Genomic DNA, 19,355 nt, shown 5'->3' on the forward strand with positions numbered 1-19,355 from the left:
CAAGCACGATTACTCTCTGGACCTGCTTATGTGACCCTAGAGCCTTGTGCCATTGGCTAGTAAGTCACAGTTTTGGCACACAGGCCCAAGCACTCTTTGAAAATGTCCTCTCTTTATAGTTATTTTGCAAAGCTCTCCATACTCTTTTTGACACTTAAAAGCTAATTTCAGAAGAATGGAAGGGGCAATAATTTTAGAAGAATGAAGGAGGAATAAATAAAATAAAATGTTTCTGAAATATGTGATTATCCTAAGTTTTCTGAGGACCTCAAAATATGAGGGAGGCAGTCAAATCATCTTTAAATAAAAGAACAGAAACTCAGATGCTTTGTGATAAGTTGCATAGCAACAATTTGACTGGAGGAAACAGCTAGTCTGTTATTTTTCTTTCCATGTCCTTGTGAAAATTAATGGGAATGACTGCTCCTGTTCCACTTGTACCTTTTTAAGCTTTGCTTAGCATAATTCATATTTGGATGGACCTGGTTCTGATCAGGGTGTGTGTGTGCGCCTATGTGTGCATGTGTGCATATGAACTCGCAAAGATTTGCCTTGCTGCATACAAGCCAGAGAACAAATTAAAAAGTAGGGATTTTAGGCAACCTAGAACTTAACATTTCACGTAAGCTGCTTAAAGGCAACTGAAAGGGTAATCGACATGCAATCTTCACTCAGCTGTTGAACGATGATGGATATGGAGATTTCCAAAGCCTCACCACAGGCAGAAGTGGGGCTTCTCCTTTCAATGGCTGGACAAATATTTGAACTGATTGTGTCTGTCTAATCCTTTGCAGTTTTAAAATGCTACCTAGCTCCAAGAAAATAATACACTTTCAGATCAACCTAAAATAATTACAGAAACTTCATACCCTTCTTGCTTTTATTAACGACAACATGTTAGGATTAATAATGCTATTACCTGCATACAGTGAACATCAATATAGACATATTTTCTGCAAAGTGGGCTAGTCTGCTAGTTCTTCTTATTCCCTGCTTTCATAACTTTGCTTTGCTTTTCTTTCCTTCTCTTTTCTCATGCTTATACAAATCACCACTGTCCCCTAAACCTTGTAACTAGTGTTGCCTTGTTGACACAGCCATTGGTTCATGCAGACCACAAAGTACTTTAAAAAGCAGCCACAAAACTTTTTAACCCCATGTCAGAGGTGGGGAAATAGAGGCACAGAAAAACAAACTCACTCATCCACACTTGAATCCAAGCCCAGCGCACAACCCAACAGGATATCTTGCTTAGACAGTGTGTCAATCAGCGCAGGCGTGCACAAAGCACATGCTGTTCTATGTGTTGCTCTACATTACAAATATTATACAGAGCCACCAATACTCAGATTGCAATTATTTTAATATTTGCCTGCCACTTTGCAATAAAACTTGAAATACATCGAGTACCTCAGGGTTAACGTAGCAAAAGCTATCAGGCTACACTTGCAATGCTCTAAATAACATTTTCCACCGTGTCTTAAATAATGCATACGAGGGATATCTTATTAAGGTAAAAAGATAATTTAATACCCTCAGACTCATTGGATTCAGTGCCACTGTGAGAAAATCTAAATCAAAGCAGAACTTAGGTTCTACTGTTCCCTCCAGAAAACGTTGATCCAGCTGTTGTCTGGTAGTTTACAGGGAGTTCTAAATCCTAGTTCCAGTTTTACAATGTGTTTATCTAGCAGTTTGGGCAAGGTAACACTTCTTTGCTTTCCTTCTCTGTATGATGGGGTATTGGTACTTATCACTTGATATTTTCAGGACCAACACTTTACAATAGATTATTATAATTGAACAAAACATTATGAATTAAATTACTGTCAAAGATTTTGAGTCAAATTTACTATTGTTTTTAATTTTAATCTGGTCTTCTGAATGATTTGATACAGCAGGATGTTCCACACAAGTAGTGCTTTGCCATGGGAGATTTTGTGAGTATGTGCAGAACTGTATGGCCGTCTCCACTTTAGGAAGTGTTATCTGCTGTTCCACCACTCTACTGCATAGTTCATTGCCTTTAACATGCTTTCCATGATTCAGGGGCGAATCATTCTATTTATCCAGTGTTTTCTACTTCAGGATTTCAAAGGTCAGCAGCTTACCAGCTTCATTACATTAAACCTACACTTCTGCAGGAGAGATACATTTAATTAATTCTTTTTTAACAAATATGAAACTGAGGCAGGCAGGGTAGTGTGTGACTTTCCTGCATCAGATAGCTAGAAAATGAAATAAGGCATATATTACAGCACCTCTAATTCGAGTTTTGCACATCAGTGACATCGTCATTTTCCTTCCCACAGTGCTTATTAACTGTAATGTATGATAAACATTACTGAACTGAAGTTCCACTAAGTAGCAAATGAAGGTTCTCTGTTTAATTAGCCTTATGGCTAGGTTGTGGGGCAAGGCATTTTCCTAATTAACAGAATTAAAACTAGAATGGGCAGACAGGAATGAGCGTAATTAAAATCTAATCTCCCTCACCCTGAAAAAAAGCAGCCCACAAAATACAGAGCTTTGTGTAAATGCTCTTAGAGCATGGAAAGGTTGAGGCAGGTTTCAACACATTTCCCTCATGTCACTTTCTCCATTTTCACCTGTTATCTTTGCAATTTCACGAAGAAACCTGTCTTCCAACACAGATGGCAATCTGTCACGTATGGATTTAGGTGTCAGCTATTCTCCTCCAGGACACATCCACTCTGACATTATCCACCAACCAATCAATAAAAGAGTCTGCCAGGCTGCCAAGAGATCAATCACCTTGTAAAACAAACATTATGTCCTATTATTTTCTTATTACAGTTAATTAGATTTATAAAACACAAAAAGCTTCAAAAGTGAAAAACGCAGAAATGCTGTCAGAATAGTTTAGGCCCTGATTCCTCATTTATGAAAAGGAAGGGATTTACTAAATCTAATGTGAAAGGAAAGGATTTTCATTTTAAATTTTTGCTGAACACTGAATTCTTTTTTAAACTTAAAAACATGTTAGTGCAATGCTACAAACCCAAACAGTGCAAGCTGTCTTGGGCTCCAGAATGTGGACTGGAGAATATAAAGAAATAGACGGATAGAGTCATTTACTGTCTAGGCTGAGCTAAATGCAAAAACTAACCCCTTCCCTGCCTCAAAAGCCATAGGAATCCCAAAAATAAAGTTAGTTTTGCTTCTACTGTAACATTTTTATCAATCAAAATGCTGGTTATAGAACACTGGACAGGGAGAAATAAGTGTGCAGTTAGGGCTCCCATCTGTACTTGGGGACAACAGGTAACATCCTTCTGTTTTACAAAGCACATGGAAAGTCCAGTACGTCAGACTCTGGGATACTCAGATGGTAACAATGACCACACAAGTACATGCAGACCTGGAGGCTGTGGTTAAAATGGTGGTACAGAATTGTGCAAATACTGGCTGGCTACTTATCTACCCTAATTATTCTCATTGCCACTATGACCGTAATAATTCTATGTTTAGTGTTTCTGCAGTTTATGCAGGAGAAGCTGAGATGGAAGAACTATATGGGTTGCTGAAGGTTACACACATCAGCAACAGTAAAGGAGCTAATTCAGTGTTTCTTAAGGTATAAATCAGACAAGACTGGGAAGCTGACAAGCCTGGGCATTTTCTCTATACTAGGTCTCACTAAAAAACAAGGCCTTGCTCTTACAGTATTCAACTTTTCCATGTAATCTCAATGAGGAACACAGAGGCAAGTGAGCAAGCTGTGCACTATTGGACCAAGACACAAGGATCCCTAGACATATCTTATTAAATCAATTTACCTTTACTCATAGTTGGTTTTATTTTTCCCCTTGGAATTATTATCTGCTCAAGAAAGCTATGTGCTTATTTCCAAGAATCTCAGTTTGCTTCTAAAAATTTTGTTTGATTTAATTAAATAAAATTAAAAAATAAATTTGGTATTAAGAACAGTTGAAGATGTGGATGCTCTCTCTAAAATCCCACGAAGAGTATGCTAGCTCTCCTATGATAAAGCTACTCCTGCTGAAAAGGACAGCTGAATACAATTAGCCCGTGATAATTCAAATGTCTCACAGCTGATAATGAATCAAAGAAATTTGGCTGGTGACCAACAAGTAACCCTCCAAAAGTTTTTGAAGACATCACTTCAACCAACCGGGGTCTGTTCTGTACCAGGAAAGACAAATACTTCACTGAGAGCAGGATCTAGCTATATAGAAAACAAGCTGTATTTTATGATGAAAAAAAGCAATAATAAAAGAATGAAAAAAATACTTCAAGTTTTGAATGTTGGTAGCTATGATCATGTGAGTTGTCAATTCCCAAATTACCGATAAGCACAGCACACTTTTACATAATAAACTGTGGTTGCTGATCCTCAGGGTGCTTTATATTGTTGAATAAATGGAAGCTCTTTTCAACAACTGAAATGCAAAATATGACCCTCCCAAGCATTAATTTAAAGGATTTAGCATTTTCAAAGGGGAGGTTCACAAAGGCAAATAACAACTGCAAGTTTCCAGGGAACAGGGATATTGCCTAGTCATGAAAAACCCCTAACTTAGTACACATGAATTTATTTTGTGGGGATAGATGGAACCCTTGGGAGGGAATGAAACTGAATGAGTTACATGGCAGCTGACCCAAGTCTGCAATATTTAACGGAAGATAATCTGTTATATTATATTTGTCTGTCATGAACAAGTCTACAGCAGAGGAATGAACTGTATGTCTTTAACTTAAAAAAAAAAAAAGGCAGCAATCCCCCTTCCCCCTCCCCAAATAGGGAAGGGACAGTGAAAGTTTCACACACCTTCTGGATCAGGTAAGCCTGCAGCAAGTTACAAGGCAGATGTTATCTACAGTTTTGTTTCTTGGATTCTGCTCTCCACCCTCTTCTTTTTTTTTTGTCTTCCATTACATTTTGTTCTTTCTGATAAATTTCACCTGTGTTGGTATCTAAACTTTGCATTTTCTCTCATTTTTTTTTTAGATCCCATGGGTTTATAATTTCATTTTTCTTCACTATGGCCTGGAACTTCAATTCTCTCTTAGAAAGTCTAGATCAAATTATGCCTATATATTTAAAATTCACCATTCTGATGCCCCGTTGACATATGTACCCATTAGTCAGTGACCAATTGCTCATTTTTCTGATCCTGTCACGAGGCTTCTGACCACTTGCAGCCACCTACCACCAAGTTTTCTATCTTGTCCTCCTCCAAATCCCACACATCTTCTGCTGATGACCAGCATCCTTCTGTCTTTCCACCACCTCCACCACCTATAGTTTTACCACCAACTCTTCTGACCCTTCTCCTTTCTTTGTGCCTCCCTCTGCCCCTCAGTTAGATGCTCTGTCATCTTACCACATGCCGGATTTGCCTCTGCACCGACAACAGTCATCTCCCTCTTTTCTTTAAAAAACTAGGGAAAAAATTAGAATCCTAATTCTGAGTCACCTCCCAGTCTTAGCAAGCCTTCAAGCAGCTGTTTCCAGGGCAGCAGTGATGGGCCAGATGACTATGGCCCCCTCACTGGACATGGCACCGAGCTTCTACTGAACTGCTGCAGCTGCCTGCCAGATGCTGCTGCTGTTTTCCTCACATTGGGTCGATCTTACTTGTTCTTTGTCTTGAGACTGGATAACATTGATGTAGTCACATAAAATGACTGTGGCCTCAGCAATAAGGCTATTGCAGACAGACCTTAATGCTTACTCCTCTCATTGACATTTAGGTAGATATTTTGAAAATGTTTTTGTAGCTACCTGGGAGCTCATGCTCTGGTCTGATTTCCTAGACTGATCTATCTCTTCTAAACTAAACAGCTTTTTTGATAAACTGAACTTGACCATTGCTCTTCCATCAGTTACTCAGTTTTTGTTCTCTCAGTCCTGATCTTTATGAGGTTTTCTTTGGACACAGACGATCTTGCATCTTGCTTAAGTCCTACCAAAAGAAAAACAACCTCAAATCTGCCTCTGTTATTTAATATTCCCTTTTGGCTTTAGTCTCCCATTTGTCACGCCTAACAAATAAAATTAGAAAATTTCCTTTGCGTCTTCTTCTTTCACCAGCTACAAGTCTACCTGTTATCTCTGCAGCACAGCCCATGCATATGGTTGATTCATATGTCAAACAATTCCCTGTAGAAGCATTTACTGGGTTGCACTGTAACACAATCCTCTGCTTTCCCAAAGAGGTTACAAAGGGTGTGTTCTCAGAAGCCTTGTCACTACTCAAGCACTAAACAGGACCACTGTTTTCATGACAGAAGTCCTAATTTTCCTCTTATGTAATGTTGGTTTTGTTACTTTTTTCTTTGGTTAGGCAGCTGCATCTATTGTTTCATATTGTTCCATAGTCCTAAATCACCCACTAACTGCATTTGGTTGCTGCTTTGGCACGAAAGCCTCTATTTTCTTAACCATATGGGTTTTGTCAGATGAGAAGGATTATTAGAAAGGGGAAGACACAAGGGAGATCCTGTGCTGCTCCTGTTGCTGCAACATCTACCCAGAAAATCTGCTGGTTTCCATAAACTGCTTGAACAGGCTGAGATTCACACTGTTCTGCCTTTACCAAGAAGCTATCTGCTTGCTTCCTGAAAATGGCATGCGTTCTCATGACGCTTTAACTATGCAGAAGCACTGGGAAATGGATAGAACTTGTTTGTCAGAAGTCAATTTAAAGACAATTCAGCTATTTTAATTGAACATTTAATTGCACATTTAATCTGTGCATCACATGTACAGAAAATGACTGGTTTTGTTCCTCCTAAAAGCACTAGCCTAGTTGCTGGAGGACCCACATTTCCATTACTATCATTCTTCACATCTGATGTTCATGAATTCATTTAGGTGCTGACTTCTGCAAGGCAAAGACACTCCTCTGTCCGTTCTCCATTCTGTGTCATACAATTTACGCATACAAAGATATAAGAGGGTTTTGTATTTGACTATTTTTTCTTGTTTTTAGGATAAAAGACAGAACTCAACCACAAGATTTGCATTTGCCTTGTGTTCAGCATGGAGAGGGAAAAAGTACTTTTTGTTTTGATTCATGGCTGTAGTGGCTTGTGATTATATCTGATCTCTTCTATTTTCTGACAGCTCTTTACTTAAATGTACACAGAAGCAAACTCAAATGTTGTTTATATTTGAGCATGCACTTCTAGTTACAAACACTGGCAGGGTAAGTTGTTGTAGCTGGAAAGCAGACTCGTGTAAGGGGTCTGATGGAAGTAGAGTTGCTGTATAATGAATTACGAAAATGAGATCTTGCTTTGACCATTGGGAAGATTACTCTTGGTTTAAGTTTATGAGAAGCAGGGAGAAAGAATGGATCAAAATAAACCACTTCAGTAAACACTTAAGGGTTGTTAAAAGACAATGCATACTTTAATAACTAACTTCTAAAATTCTCACTCCTGACTCCAGGCAGTTTGTGAACTGGCTTTGACAAACAGGCTATGGCCTCCTATTGATAAAAATCAAAGAAGTCTGATTCCTCTGGAGTAGGACGTTTTTCTGAGGGAGTGATACAGAAGGTAGAAGGAAACCAGAAAGGGACTGGAACTTTGTCCTGCGTTAACTTCTACATGTGAGCGGAGAACACAGGCCTCTTTGCACCACAGTATTAACATCCACTTTTTTCTTATATTTTCGTTCTATTGTTGAGATCAAGAAGAATCCCCTTATTCCTCACTGGTCTGACTCTGAAGGGAAGTGGAATGGAGCCCAGTACAGAGATGTTTTCAAGACAAGTAAAGTGGAAACCCCATAGGCTGGGATTAGACTATCTGTGTATGCTTGTGAGCATGTTACTGCAATAGGATGTAAGTTCAGAGGGTGCCAGCTGTTCCATGCTATTTCCCAATGCACATATCTTTAAGCATCCTGGCTTTCCCTTAGTTACTTTTGACAGACTCTAAGCAACGAGTATACTATTGCTCTGGGATATCCCAGAGCAATCCAACCCAGATAGCCTTATTTATGCATAGCAGGTGAAAATAATCTACTTAATAGTTTAAATGAAAAGCTGCTCTCTGTAGTCGTCACTGTACCTTTGACCGAGAGAAAGGCTAAGGGACCATTTTCCGTATGCTACTTTCCAAACCAAACTATGAATATAAGACACCATCAGCAGCATGTTAACAAGATTTAATGTGCTGTACACCAAATTACTCTGGCATCAAGCAGCAATAGTATGAAGCAGGTTTAAGAATAAACTGTTCTATTAACTACATAAATTATCTTAAAGATATGCCACAGAAGTAAATAACCATTTTGGGTGCTGCAATTATCAAGGGAAATGTAACCAGAAGAAAAGGGAATAAGACAAGTAAGTCTCTGCCCTTTCTGGCTTTGACAGACATCCTCTTCAAAAAATCCACTGCTGCTTGTAATCTTGTGACTGACATTTATGCTGACATTTGCTGGTACCACAGCACTCCAACTGCAGTGGAGTTGATTTGACTTCATTTTTCCACACCACTTGCATGTATGTTTTTTCCCTTTTTTTGAGAGGGTTATAGCTAATAGCTCATAATGCTTAAGTTCCTCAAACATGTTAAAAAAAAATCTTCAGGTTGCTAGAGAAAGGTGAGCTGGAAAAAACTCTTTTTGTATGTCCTAGGACCTGCTCTGGGTGCCAATACAATACTTACTGACACCATTGCCATGTAATGTAGAGCAGGCACCAATATTCCTTTCACTGTGTGGAGTATCACAGAAATCACACTAGAGGATACTGCTGATGGGAGATGCACAGAAAGTAGACTGGGGATCTCAGGTAGGAGTAGTCAGGCAGCTATGAACAGATTTGTCTCTACAAGGAACCTCTAGAAGTTTCAACTCTTGAGGAAATAATTTAAATTCCTTTTAATTTAAAATGCTGATGTATGTGAATGGACTCAACAGAGAACATAATTCCAACTTTATAGCATGGTATCTTAGTGATTCTAATGCAGTAAGCTCCTCAAAGTTATGCAGATAAATACCCAAATTCTATGGCCGTGCATCTTCAAATGGAAGTTACACACTTCAGCAGGGAACTTAGGTTACTTTTCAGCATGCTATTTTAGCAGTCTTCTCTAATGCTCCTTACACATACATGAAAAATTAATGTATAACTTCGGTAAAATGGTAAACAGAAACCTAAGAATTTTCTGTGACAATCTAACCTCAGAAAACTTTGTATTTGGGTGGCTACTTTCAAGGAGGTCTCTTTACAGCTAAGGAAGAAAACTAGAACAATGCCCCCCCCCTCCAAAAAAACCCCAAACAAACAACTCAAAAAAAGTTATTTCACATGAATTCGTTTATGCTGGTCTTGCATTTGCCTCTTAGATGAGACAAATCTTAGTTCAGGAGACCTGCTCCAAACCTGATTTGATTCTAAAGGCATTAAGACACTTAAATGATGTGAAAAGTGTGGCCGTATGTGCCACTGAAGTTCTGTCTGCCTTGGTGTCAACTTCACTGATGCATGTATTTTACAGAGGTTACCTTGCACAGGTATATATTTTACTGTCAAACTTTTACTGGCATGTAAAAAAAAAAAGTCAAGTTGATCAGGCATATTACCCAACAAAACCTGAGTTCATCATAGGTAATTACTCCTACTGCTAAAACTCCCCCATTTAGGCAATCAGTAAAAAAAAGTACCATTCTGAAACTTATCTAACTGATCACAGTCAAAGAAAGGTAGTATCAGTACTCAAGCAAGCGAATAGTTGATGTACCAGATTAACAACTGCATCTTACTAATAAACAACAAAAATAACCTGCAACTCCTTCTGGCGTTCCTTTCTAAAAAAAAGAAAGAGGAAACATTTTCAGGTTCATATGAATTGATTGGGACTGACAAGATGCAATTCTAAAAGCTTTAGTCAATTTAATCCAATTTAGAGAAAAAACCCAGGACAAATTTTAAGTAATTTCGACAAATGGAATGATGGAGGAAATCATAACTGTTCACAGATATGCTGTAGCCAGGAAATGAAGCCAAATTGGCCAGCTAAACTGTTCATTGTGAGCTTTTCACTTAGTGTTAGTGTGTTCTGAATGAAAAGAGAGGAAAGCCTTCAACATCTGAGTCATATTCTCATACCAAACTGATGTCAAACATTAATTTTAAACAATTAATTTAATTAAACCTTTCAGTTCATATTTAACAAAACATGACATATTTTGCTTCATTGAAACTCATTCTGTAACAAACTCTTCACAGAAACAATTCCGTTTTCAAGATGTAATTAATTTTCAGGGTTTCACTTTTTTGTATCCAAAACCAATTTAAAATGCATTTTCTTGCTGTAATCGGCTGCAATTAAGAAAGATAAAAAAGAGCAATTACTATGTCAACCTAATAAAGCCAATGCAAAAACTCCCTTTTATTTCAATAAACTCTGATTCAGTCCTTTGACTGACATTTTTCATTGGTCTCTCTGTTTATGCTCTTCTTTTCTAGATTGCTTAATGATAAGGAAGATTACAGAGCTGAGTTCCTGGACAAACCATTCAACGCTAAGGCATTTCTGATGCTCCCACTGCAACACAGTCAAGTATTTAAGCATGTAAGTGCCACATTGCTGCATCTGAATGCAAAAGGATGGGGGCCTGTTTCAAGGAAGTAGGGAGCACACTACATTGCTGGGTAACCATGACAATGAGACAGCAGGAAGAAGAAATGTTTGCCTAAACAGCATCCAGTCACATAACCCCAGCGTAACACCGCTCTAGTTAAACAATGTGCCAGGGGCTAAGAAGGGCTTACTTAGTGTTGCACAGTAAAAATGCCCCATCTCTAGGTGGAGAGGTGCAGGGACCTTTCTGTCTCCTCAACACATGTCCATGAGATCACCTGGGTTTGGCAAAGATGTATTTGTGCACATGTATTAATGTTGCTGTATTTAGCCACAGCCGGTGGCAGATTACCAATGTAATATTACATTGCTACTAAACCCACTGACATTCTAGTACAGCTGAGCACCTACCTTCCCAAAATCCCACTATCAAGCCTATGAAAATGATGCAAAGTAGAAAGTTAGCCAAACAAAAATAATATACATCTTGCTATTACAAAACATCTATGGGGCACGGCAAAGTTAGGTGGCACTTTATAGATGTTAATGTAAAAGCCATATTTGAGATGTGGCTTTTGCTCCACAACCCTTAGAAATCCAGTTCTGCTTCTCTTCTGCTTAAAAATTTTATTTGCTCTGCCTTTTGACTCGAGGAGTTCAGCAAGTGCTGCACCCTGCACAGTTCCCCTATGTCTATGTACAGTGCTGGGAAGCTGCATTATTCTGGGGCATAAGAGTTCCTCGGGGGCAGTTTCTTTGTTAAATCCCCGAGGCAGAGATGGAGCACATCAGACACACGGTCCTACATTTTACACCATGCCAGAAGCCTATGTCCCTTCCTCTTGCTCTGTTTCACTTCTTACAGAACCTAGAAAGAAAGCCTGAGTCTCACATGTCTTTTGCAGTCATTCCCAGTCCTTCTCTACTGTAAATCCTGGAAGAAGAATGCTCCCTAGCTCAGCTTGTCTCCCATCCTTCTGTAACTGCCCTCGGGCAGATGAGCCCTTTGTTGTTTGATCCAGTTTGGCAGCTGGATTTAAACAATCTGTGCTAAACCTAATCTACTCTGACTTCACTCTTCTTGAACCCCCAGTTTTTTGCAAATGAGTCTCCTGCTTTATCAGCTACATAAGTTGTATTTAATAGAATTAAAATGCTAAACTGATGATACTTCTCACTGAGGGCAGATTACCGCTGGATTCCTGAAAAGGGTACTCAGCAGGAAGGATGCACAGAAATCAACCAGCAAGGGAGCTAGGGACCACGGAACCCCTGATATGCACAATAGAGGGGATATTAAAAAGTGGGTAGGAGGCAATGAGCAATAAGCATCCTGGGCCAAAATGTCTTTTAAACCTCTGGCTCCCTTTCTGTCTGCATTAGCTGACTGACGTCTGTGGGCTGACTTGGTAGGCATTTAAGGAAATGAACTACACTGTTTTGTCATGTGTAGTACTATAATCAACAACATCAAATGAACTCAGCATCAAGCTGGGATCACCCAGTTACAATGGTAGGAGAAATTAAATAGCATTAATTGGAGGGAGAATATAGAATTCCTTCTGCCTGGGATGTGTCTCTTAGCTGACAAAAGCCTGCATGGCTTGGCTTATTAAGAGCCAAGTTGATAGGAAAGCTGAAGGGGGAAAAGGAGCATTCTCCATTGTGTGCCAACCCAGCTAAGGAAAGGCCGGAGTTTCAGATTAACTTTTAAAGAACAGCAAAAGATTAATGAATTTTTATCCCAGTCACCATTAACACATCTGAAGGTGCCTCTAACTAGACTACATACAGCACTTTTTTTCTTATTTCACTATGAGATCAGGTAAGTAATATATGTAAGGGAGAAAGTCAGAGACAGAAAAGATTTTTTTCAGCTTTCAGAAACCAAAACAACTTTCCACTACAGTAGTCTTCCTACTGGCTACACAGCTAACTGTACATATTCCATGTGAAAACCTTCTGCGCAACACTTTTTTTCCTGTTTTATTAACATTTTATGTAAACTGGACTGCACTTTGCATTAACAAAAAGAGCTTGATTCTTTGAGGTACAATGAATGCTCATTTCCCACTGAGCCTGTGAAAGAGGTCAACATGCAAAACTGCTCAAGGTTGGTCCCTTGTATTACTTGGAAATTGCTTTCCTGCACCCTCCATTCTCTGATACATTAGGAAAAGGCTGGGAGGAATACCAGAGTATCAGCTGTGACTCAGTTCTGCACTCTGTGATTTGAATCCATTCCAGATTTTATGATAGAACTATAGCATATGAAATACGATATTGCAAACAAAGTGTAGAACAATCAGTTACATTTAAAAGGGTTTATTTGCCATCTTTTGGCAAATAAAGCATGTGTGCATATACTCTTTCTTAAAAAACTGCCCTTCCTTTTGTATATATACTTGCATTTTTTCTATACTAAACAGTTAATGAAATTCCAATTACTAAACAAAAACCTGTGAACACTGTGGACGGTAAACTCTTTTTCTCATTATATGTCTATCCAATGCCTAAAACAGACTAGTTCTGGTTTTTGAACAGAATCATCTAGGAATTTTTGCCATTTAGAATAATAGTATTTTTATTTAATTAATTAATTTTAAAATAAAAATGTTCTTTAATTTACCTGATTCCCTTGTAAAAAGTAAGGAAGAAAAGTGGAAGAGATTTCCATAAAATATCAGTATGGTAAAAGCACACAACTGAGGAAGTCACCTCCAGTGAGCTAGAATTACAGATTAATAGATTACACGATGTCCACCTGAGTACTCAAAAGTTCAGATGTTTCTTTGAGTCATAGTTAATCCTCTTGAATCTAAGCAACTACATAATTTCAAATAGTAGCTGCACTATGTAAAATGTCTTAAGAGAGGAAGATGCCAAAATGGACTGAAGAATCCTAGACTTTCCAATAAAAACATTCTTTTTGGTCAACATTATTTGCTAAATTCAACCTAAACATATTAATCATTTTGCTCAACTCACAGTTGCATTTTTCAGTTAATATATTAATTATCCCTCCAATTTCTCTCAGATTTTCTTATATGTCCCATCTCTCTCCTTTAATAGATAATGGCATGTCTTTCTTCCATATTTAGAAATAAAACCTCTCTTAAAATGACGCTTCCATGAAAAACCTCACTTGAAAACGTTGTGATGCTTGATGGACTTGAAAGCTCTGCCCAAGAAAGACAGGCTGTGACAGCTGCATGATCCCTGAAGATGCTTTAAAGGGCATCTGACAGATAATCCATTGCTCTTACCACACAGATGTAATGTTACAGCTAGAGGGAAAAACAAACTGCATATAGGAGAATCTGCAGGCCAGTCAAATCAAGGAGAATGAGGAGGAAAAAAATCAAAGGAGAGAACCTGAGGTGATCAGTCTTTTCCTTTTTTTCCTATAGAACTCAGAGTAAGGAAGGTGCAACACTGAGTTTTCCGCACCCCAGCCTTTTCCAGGCTTTACCTGTAAGAAAGAGGAGCCGAGAAGGCATCAATGTCACTCCAACAAAATGCTCACTTTTGCACTCAGCAAATGTCGATCTTAGAGAGCATTCTTGACTAAGGGCTGCCTGTGAAAGCTACAGAAGAAGCTTCACTTGTCAGTTTAAGTGCAGGATCCTTTGTGCACAGATTTAAATGGGAAGTTACTTCAGCTTCAGGGAAGCAGTAAATCTAGCCCAGAAATCTCACAGTGCAATACATTAGATAAATATTATTAATTACCATTACATTAAATGTAAAACATGTATTTTACCATTTTATGATGAAGAGTATTTCCTAAAATGTCAATAAAGGTTAAAAAGAAATGACCTGGTTGGTTTGTTAAGCCATGTGGATTAGTTTCCAGTTGCTGCTTACTTTAAGAAAGTAAGAAAGAATCTGCAGCATCATAAAAATCAGATTCTGTTTCTTATATTTTCTTCTCATAAAAAAGGGGGAAAGACGAAATGTGAAAGAGCTTAGAGCTAGGGTATTTGGTTTGAGGATCAGTTGAATATTTCATTTTGTCTGTAGCACTAATTATAGACTTGAGTATTATACAAATACTGTTTCATATTAGTTCTATGGCCAAATTTCTAAATTTAGACCGAATCTTTTTTTCGTGATGCAGTTTTAATAATAAACATTATGATCAAGTCTAGGTGTATGTTACAGTATTAAAATGCCTCTTTTTTAAGCACTTGGTGGAATCACTGTTACTGCTCTGCTATGGCTTAACTAGTCTGCCTGTAGAAATGAAGATTTATTTTTGTGTGGCTTGAACTAAAACGACTGATTTTTGATGTGTGCTCACCCTTAACTATTAACATTGTGTGCAATGGCAGTTTAAATGTTTTATTTTCAAATAAACAGGCAAATGGACTGTTATTTCTATAAATACTAACAGGATCATGCCCAAGCACTGGGATTTTTCAGCCTGGAGCAAGAGGAAACCACACATTTTCTGTTTATTTTTGTGGGTTTTACTATTTTAAGTAACATCAAGCCCTGGACTGAAGATATTCTGACATTTCTGGTTACTTTGAAGAAAAGAAGTCCCAATCGTTTCTTAGCAAGTTAGGTCAACTTATGCTCAGTCACTGAGTAGTAAGAAGTATTCTCTGTGACAACAATATATGCAATGGCCTCCTGGATGTTCATCACCATGTCTCTTGCAATGGAGCTCAAGAGAAATACATAGGAAGATGGGAAAATGGTTGATGGAAGGCCTGGTCCTACTAACTTGATTCCACATCTACTGATGCGCATAGTGCCGTTAAGTGTGATTCTGCCGGGATATTTGAGAACTGTCCCCGTCTCCTTAATGGAGAACAGATGTTGACAGTGATATCAGCTGCTCATTTCTGTTCTTTCTTCCCCTGACCTAAGTTTTAACACATTCATGAGGGAAAAATTGCCAAGGTTCTTGTGCTGCCTCTGCAACAGTAAAATCTGAGCGTCAGCTGTATGGTTTAGACCTGTGCACTAGTAGACATTGTTTTGGTTTTCCTTTGTAGCTGGCTACTTAATGTTTTGAAGGGTCAGAAATGGACAATTGTCTGGGTTGTTTTGAGCAATACCTCTGCATCCTTTGCTTGGCTTCACTTAGTAATAACCAGTTGATTATCTGCAGGTAACAAAGTGCCTGCTGAGAATTTTAACTTGCTTTTTGAATGGACAAATTCAGACACTATTAGATGACTGAAGTTTTACAAGGGTATCAGACTGTCCTGTGAAACTGAAGGCTTTCTGGGCCCAGAGTTGTTCCTCTAAACCTCTGGTCAGTTTGAAACAGTTTGACCTCTGTATCTCATTTCTTTGCAGTAATAAAACCCTCTAATAAATAGAGAGAAAAATGATTGAAGTAAGTAAATACAGAAAAATTAAGGAAGGAGAAGGCTAATGAACTCAATTGCAATCAGTAGGCCAGTATTACCTTAACTCAAAAGTATTGATTAAATAACTGAATATTTACATCTTGTACTGGAACCGCTGAAGGCAAATGATGCATTGCAAAGCAAACAGAAGCTGACCTTTGCACGTTTTCCCATCAGGCTGCAGGGTAAATCCAACTGGGCAACTGCATCGTACCCCTGTCGCGGTATCCTTGCAAGTCCGATCACAGCCTCCATTATTGACAGCACATGTTTCTGCAGAACGAAGGAGAAAAAGAGAGAGAGAGGGAGAAAGGAAGTGTAATGAAATGTTCTGGGGGAGGGGGGAGGCTCTTCGGGGCAATATTACAACATTATGAAAGCAATCTAAGTTTAAGCAAGCCAACTGAAGCAAGCTGTCAAGGTCATCAGGGCCCGTGTACTGGTTTTGACTGGTAAATCATTTCCACAAGTCAGGACTTCTTTCTCCCCCCAAACTGGTGTTTTTATTTATTATATTTAGTTAGTGCTTTTGAACTGTTTTAGACAATAGGATGGGTTATTACATATGAAACAAGTTTAAAAAGAAAAAAAAGTGATTGCCTTTAAAAGCAGAACCAAACATTCAGTCTGTTTTGTATCAGTCAATGTCTAGCTGAGGCTTTTTAAGGCTCATGTTTTAAAATGATCTTGTAGGCATAATGAACTTTAAAAAGCAGTAGAAAGCAAAGCAGAGTGCTAGACTTGGAACTGAGAATTTAAAATCCTTAGTTAAGAAAGAGTTAATGGAAAATGAACTACATATATCACTTTGACAAGAATCTACATGCCCAATCTGTTCTTACTGAACTACAAGCAAAAGGCATCTGGGTTTTGTCCACTTAAAGCTTTTTGCAAATTGAAAGGAGTTTGGAGTGGGTGGGAGGGCATAATTGAGGTCACTGAACCCATTCCAAGCTGTGTCATTGAAATTTCCCAGTGCTTGTAGTATGTAGAAGGGTGGCTGGGCAAACACAGGCAAGAGAAAGCTGCAATACTTCTCAGCTTTTACAACAGTGGGCAATGACTATCAGGTACCACTACATTAAAAAAAAATAATCTTCAACTTCATTACAGAAAAAGCAAAAACCACTCTCTTGTTGCCATTATTTTCTGTTACTCATGTGCACACACCCCCCCCCCCCCCACACATACATACACACACACACCCACACACACATCCATAAAATAGATAAAAGGCAAGTGAAATGATTAACTTTGCTTTGATCCAGAGAATAGAGTGGATGTAAGGATGCCAATTTAGCATGTCAGTTTGAACTGTGCATTTATCTGAAAAGTATTTACTTCAGAGAGCAAGTTCTTTTAATTGTATCTTTTTCAGTTTCTCTGGCTTTGATTAAATTAAAATACTCCCCTACCCCCCAAGACTGCCATTATTCTACTCAGCTCACCTCATTCTGGCTTTCCCTAAAGAGGCTTTGTCATTACTTACTCAGATTTACAGACTCCTATTGCTGAATATTCACAGCCTGTGTCACAATTGTACCCTGTGGACAGGGTCTGACAATAAGCCATAGGACATGCTAATCGGGAATTGCCTTAGAACAGAACATTGATCAAAAATTATTTACACAGAACAGAAAAGGCTTTATCTTTCAATTGACTAGTACTAAAAGATTTTTATTTTAAAGTAGCCTCCGCTAATGCCCTCAAGGTGAACTCAGACTGGCCCTTTGGAGGGACTTCACTGCTTCAAAATAAGAGAAAATGGTGTAACTGGTTTTTTTTTTCATTTGCACTGGCACAGACCTTCACATCAGTTGTGGAATAAGCTGCTGGCGCTTATGAACAAACTGAAAGGAAGGGTTGGGGCACACATGCATTAACAACATGGGACAGAACTCTGCTCTCCATATACATTCACACATGCTCTACTAGATCGGTTTTAAATTTTTTATGCCATGTGTGCTATGTAATAACATCATATAGAAAAAGCAATTGGTATACAGATGGATTCGCACATAACTGCCAGCAAGCACAGCTAACAAATGGATCGACACATCTTCTGGAGCAGCTTTCTGAAAATGGAACTGAGTCTGCAACTCCTTATTTTCAGGTGGAGTTCTTGCTCACCTTAGATGTGACTTGCAAGATCTGAACATGATTGCTCCTGTAATATAGTTCTGATTTTCATCTGCTCCCCTGGGAAGGGCTATTTTATAGACTTAAGAGGCTGAAACTGCTACTTGAAGAATTTTTCGGTGAATGACAATGTTGGCATTTCCATTTGTATGTGAATGTGTGTCCATCCTCCAAGGCAAACATATCAAACAATTTTATGTTTCAGAGAAGGGGAAAATTTTTGGATCATTTAAAACTTTTTTACTTGGGTACAGTTTAATGGTAGGATGATTTGCCAGGAGTAAAGAGTTAAGGTTAAAAAACAGGAAAAAAGGCTGAAGATGTGCGTTTGGCATGGCACTGCAAAGAGCCGTAAAACTTACTTTAGCAGATTAACTTTGGTGTATGAAGAGTCCTTTATTGCATTTCATCAACACGAAATGAACATAAGCAGTAATATTTCTGCTTTCTGGATGACATCCAGTGAAAATGAATAGACACAATAATTTTTTTTTCCCATGGCATGGATGACTGGATCTATAGGGTAAGGGTCATTCAGTGAACAAGAGTTATTTCTATGTATAAATAGAGGGAATCAAGCCAGCTTTTCTTATTTTCACAGAGATTTAGCAAAACAAACCAAAAAGGATAAATAACCTTCAACTTTCCTGGTGACTCTGACTTTAATACATGATGAACTCTAACAGAATGAAGATCCAAGCGAGCAAGAGGATATCTGACAGTACTTCTAACATTTTTGGTAAATAGAAAGATGTATTGATGAAATTACTTAAACTCAAGGTTGTGAGAAACATTGGTAAAAGGAAGCAAATGTGAATAGCATGATGTGGGAAAGAGGTATTATGAGCTATAGAATAACTGAGGCCTATATACAGCATAAACTGAAGTGTGTTACCAACTGTGTTTCTGTTAGAGATGACTTCAACTCACCCCTACCAAACTTTAGTATATATTTGAAATGCAAATACAAGTTTTATGTCTCAAATGAAGAGCAGAAGCAAATTACTTATTTCCAAGCTATCACACTGGAGAAGCTATACTTATATGGAAGGGAATGAACGGATGTTCAAAATTTGGATCAGATCTTCATGGTGATATTGAACCTACAGACCATTTTCCACTGCTTTTTTTCTCTGTGAAAGGCAACCTCAGCATATTTATTACTATCCAACCCCACCCCACCCTGAATTTTTGGAACATTTCTTATGGTATTTGTTCTGATGGGAGGAACAGAATAAGAACTGGAAGACACAAATAAAG

The 19,355-nt window shown here is 38.3% G+C and overlaps 1 protein-coding gene across 4 annotated transcripts in view; it reads right to left on the minus strand.

The window, feature by feature from the left end:
- Nucleotides 1-19,355, minus strand: part of SCUBE1 (signal peptide, CUB domain and EGF like domain containing 1) — a 216,020-nt gene that overhangs the window by 61,134 nt on the left and 135,531 nt on the right. For all 4 annotated transcript variants that reach the window (XM_055808524.1, XM_055808523.1, XM_055808522.1 and 1 more), the window contains one exon: nucleotides 16,113-16,229. In XM_055808524.1, the coding sequence (XP_055664499.1) occupies nucleotides 16,113-16,229 (117 nt within the window). The remainder of the gene's footprint in view (nucleotides 1-16,112; nucleotides 16,230-19,355) is intronic.

The sequence above is a fragment of the Falco peregrinus genome, chromosome 6 (genome assembly GCF_023634155.1).
Source record: "Falco peregrinus isolate bFalPer1 chromosome 6, bFalPer1.pri, whole genome shotgun sequence".
Classification (NCBI taxonomy): Eukaryota; Metazoa; Chordata; class Aves; order Falconiformes; family Falconidae; genus Falco; species Falco peregrinus.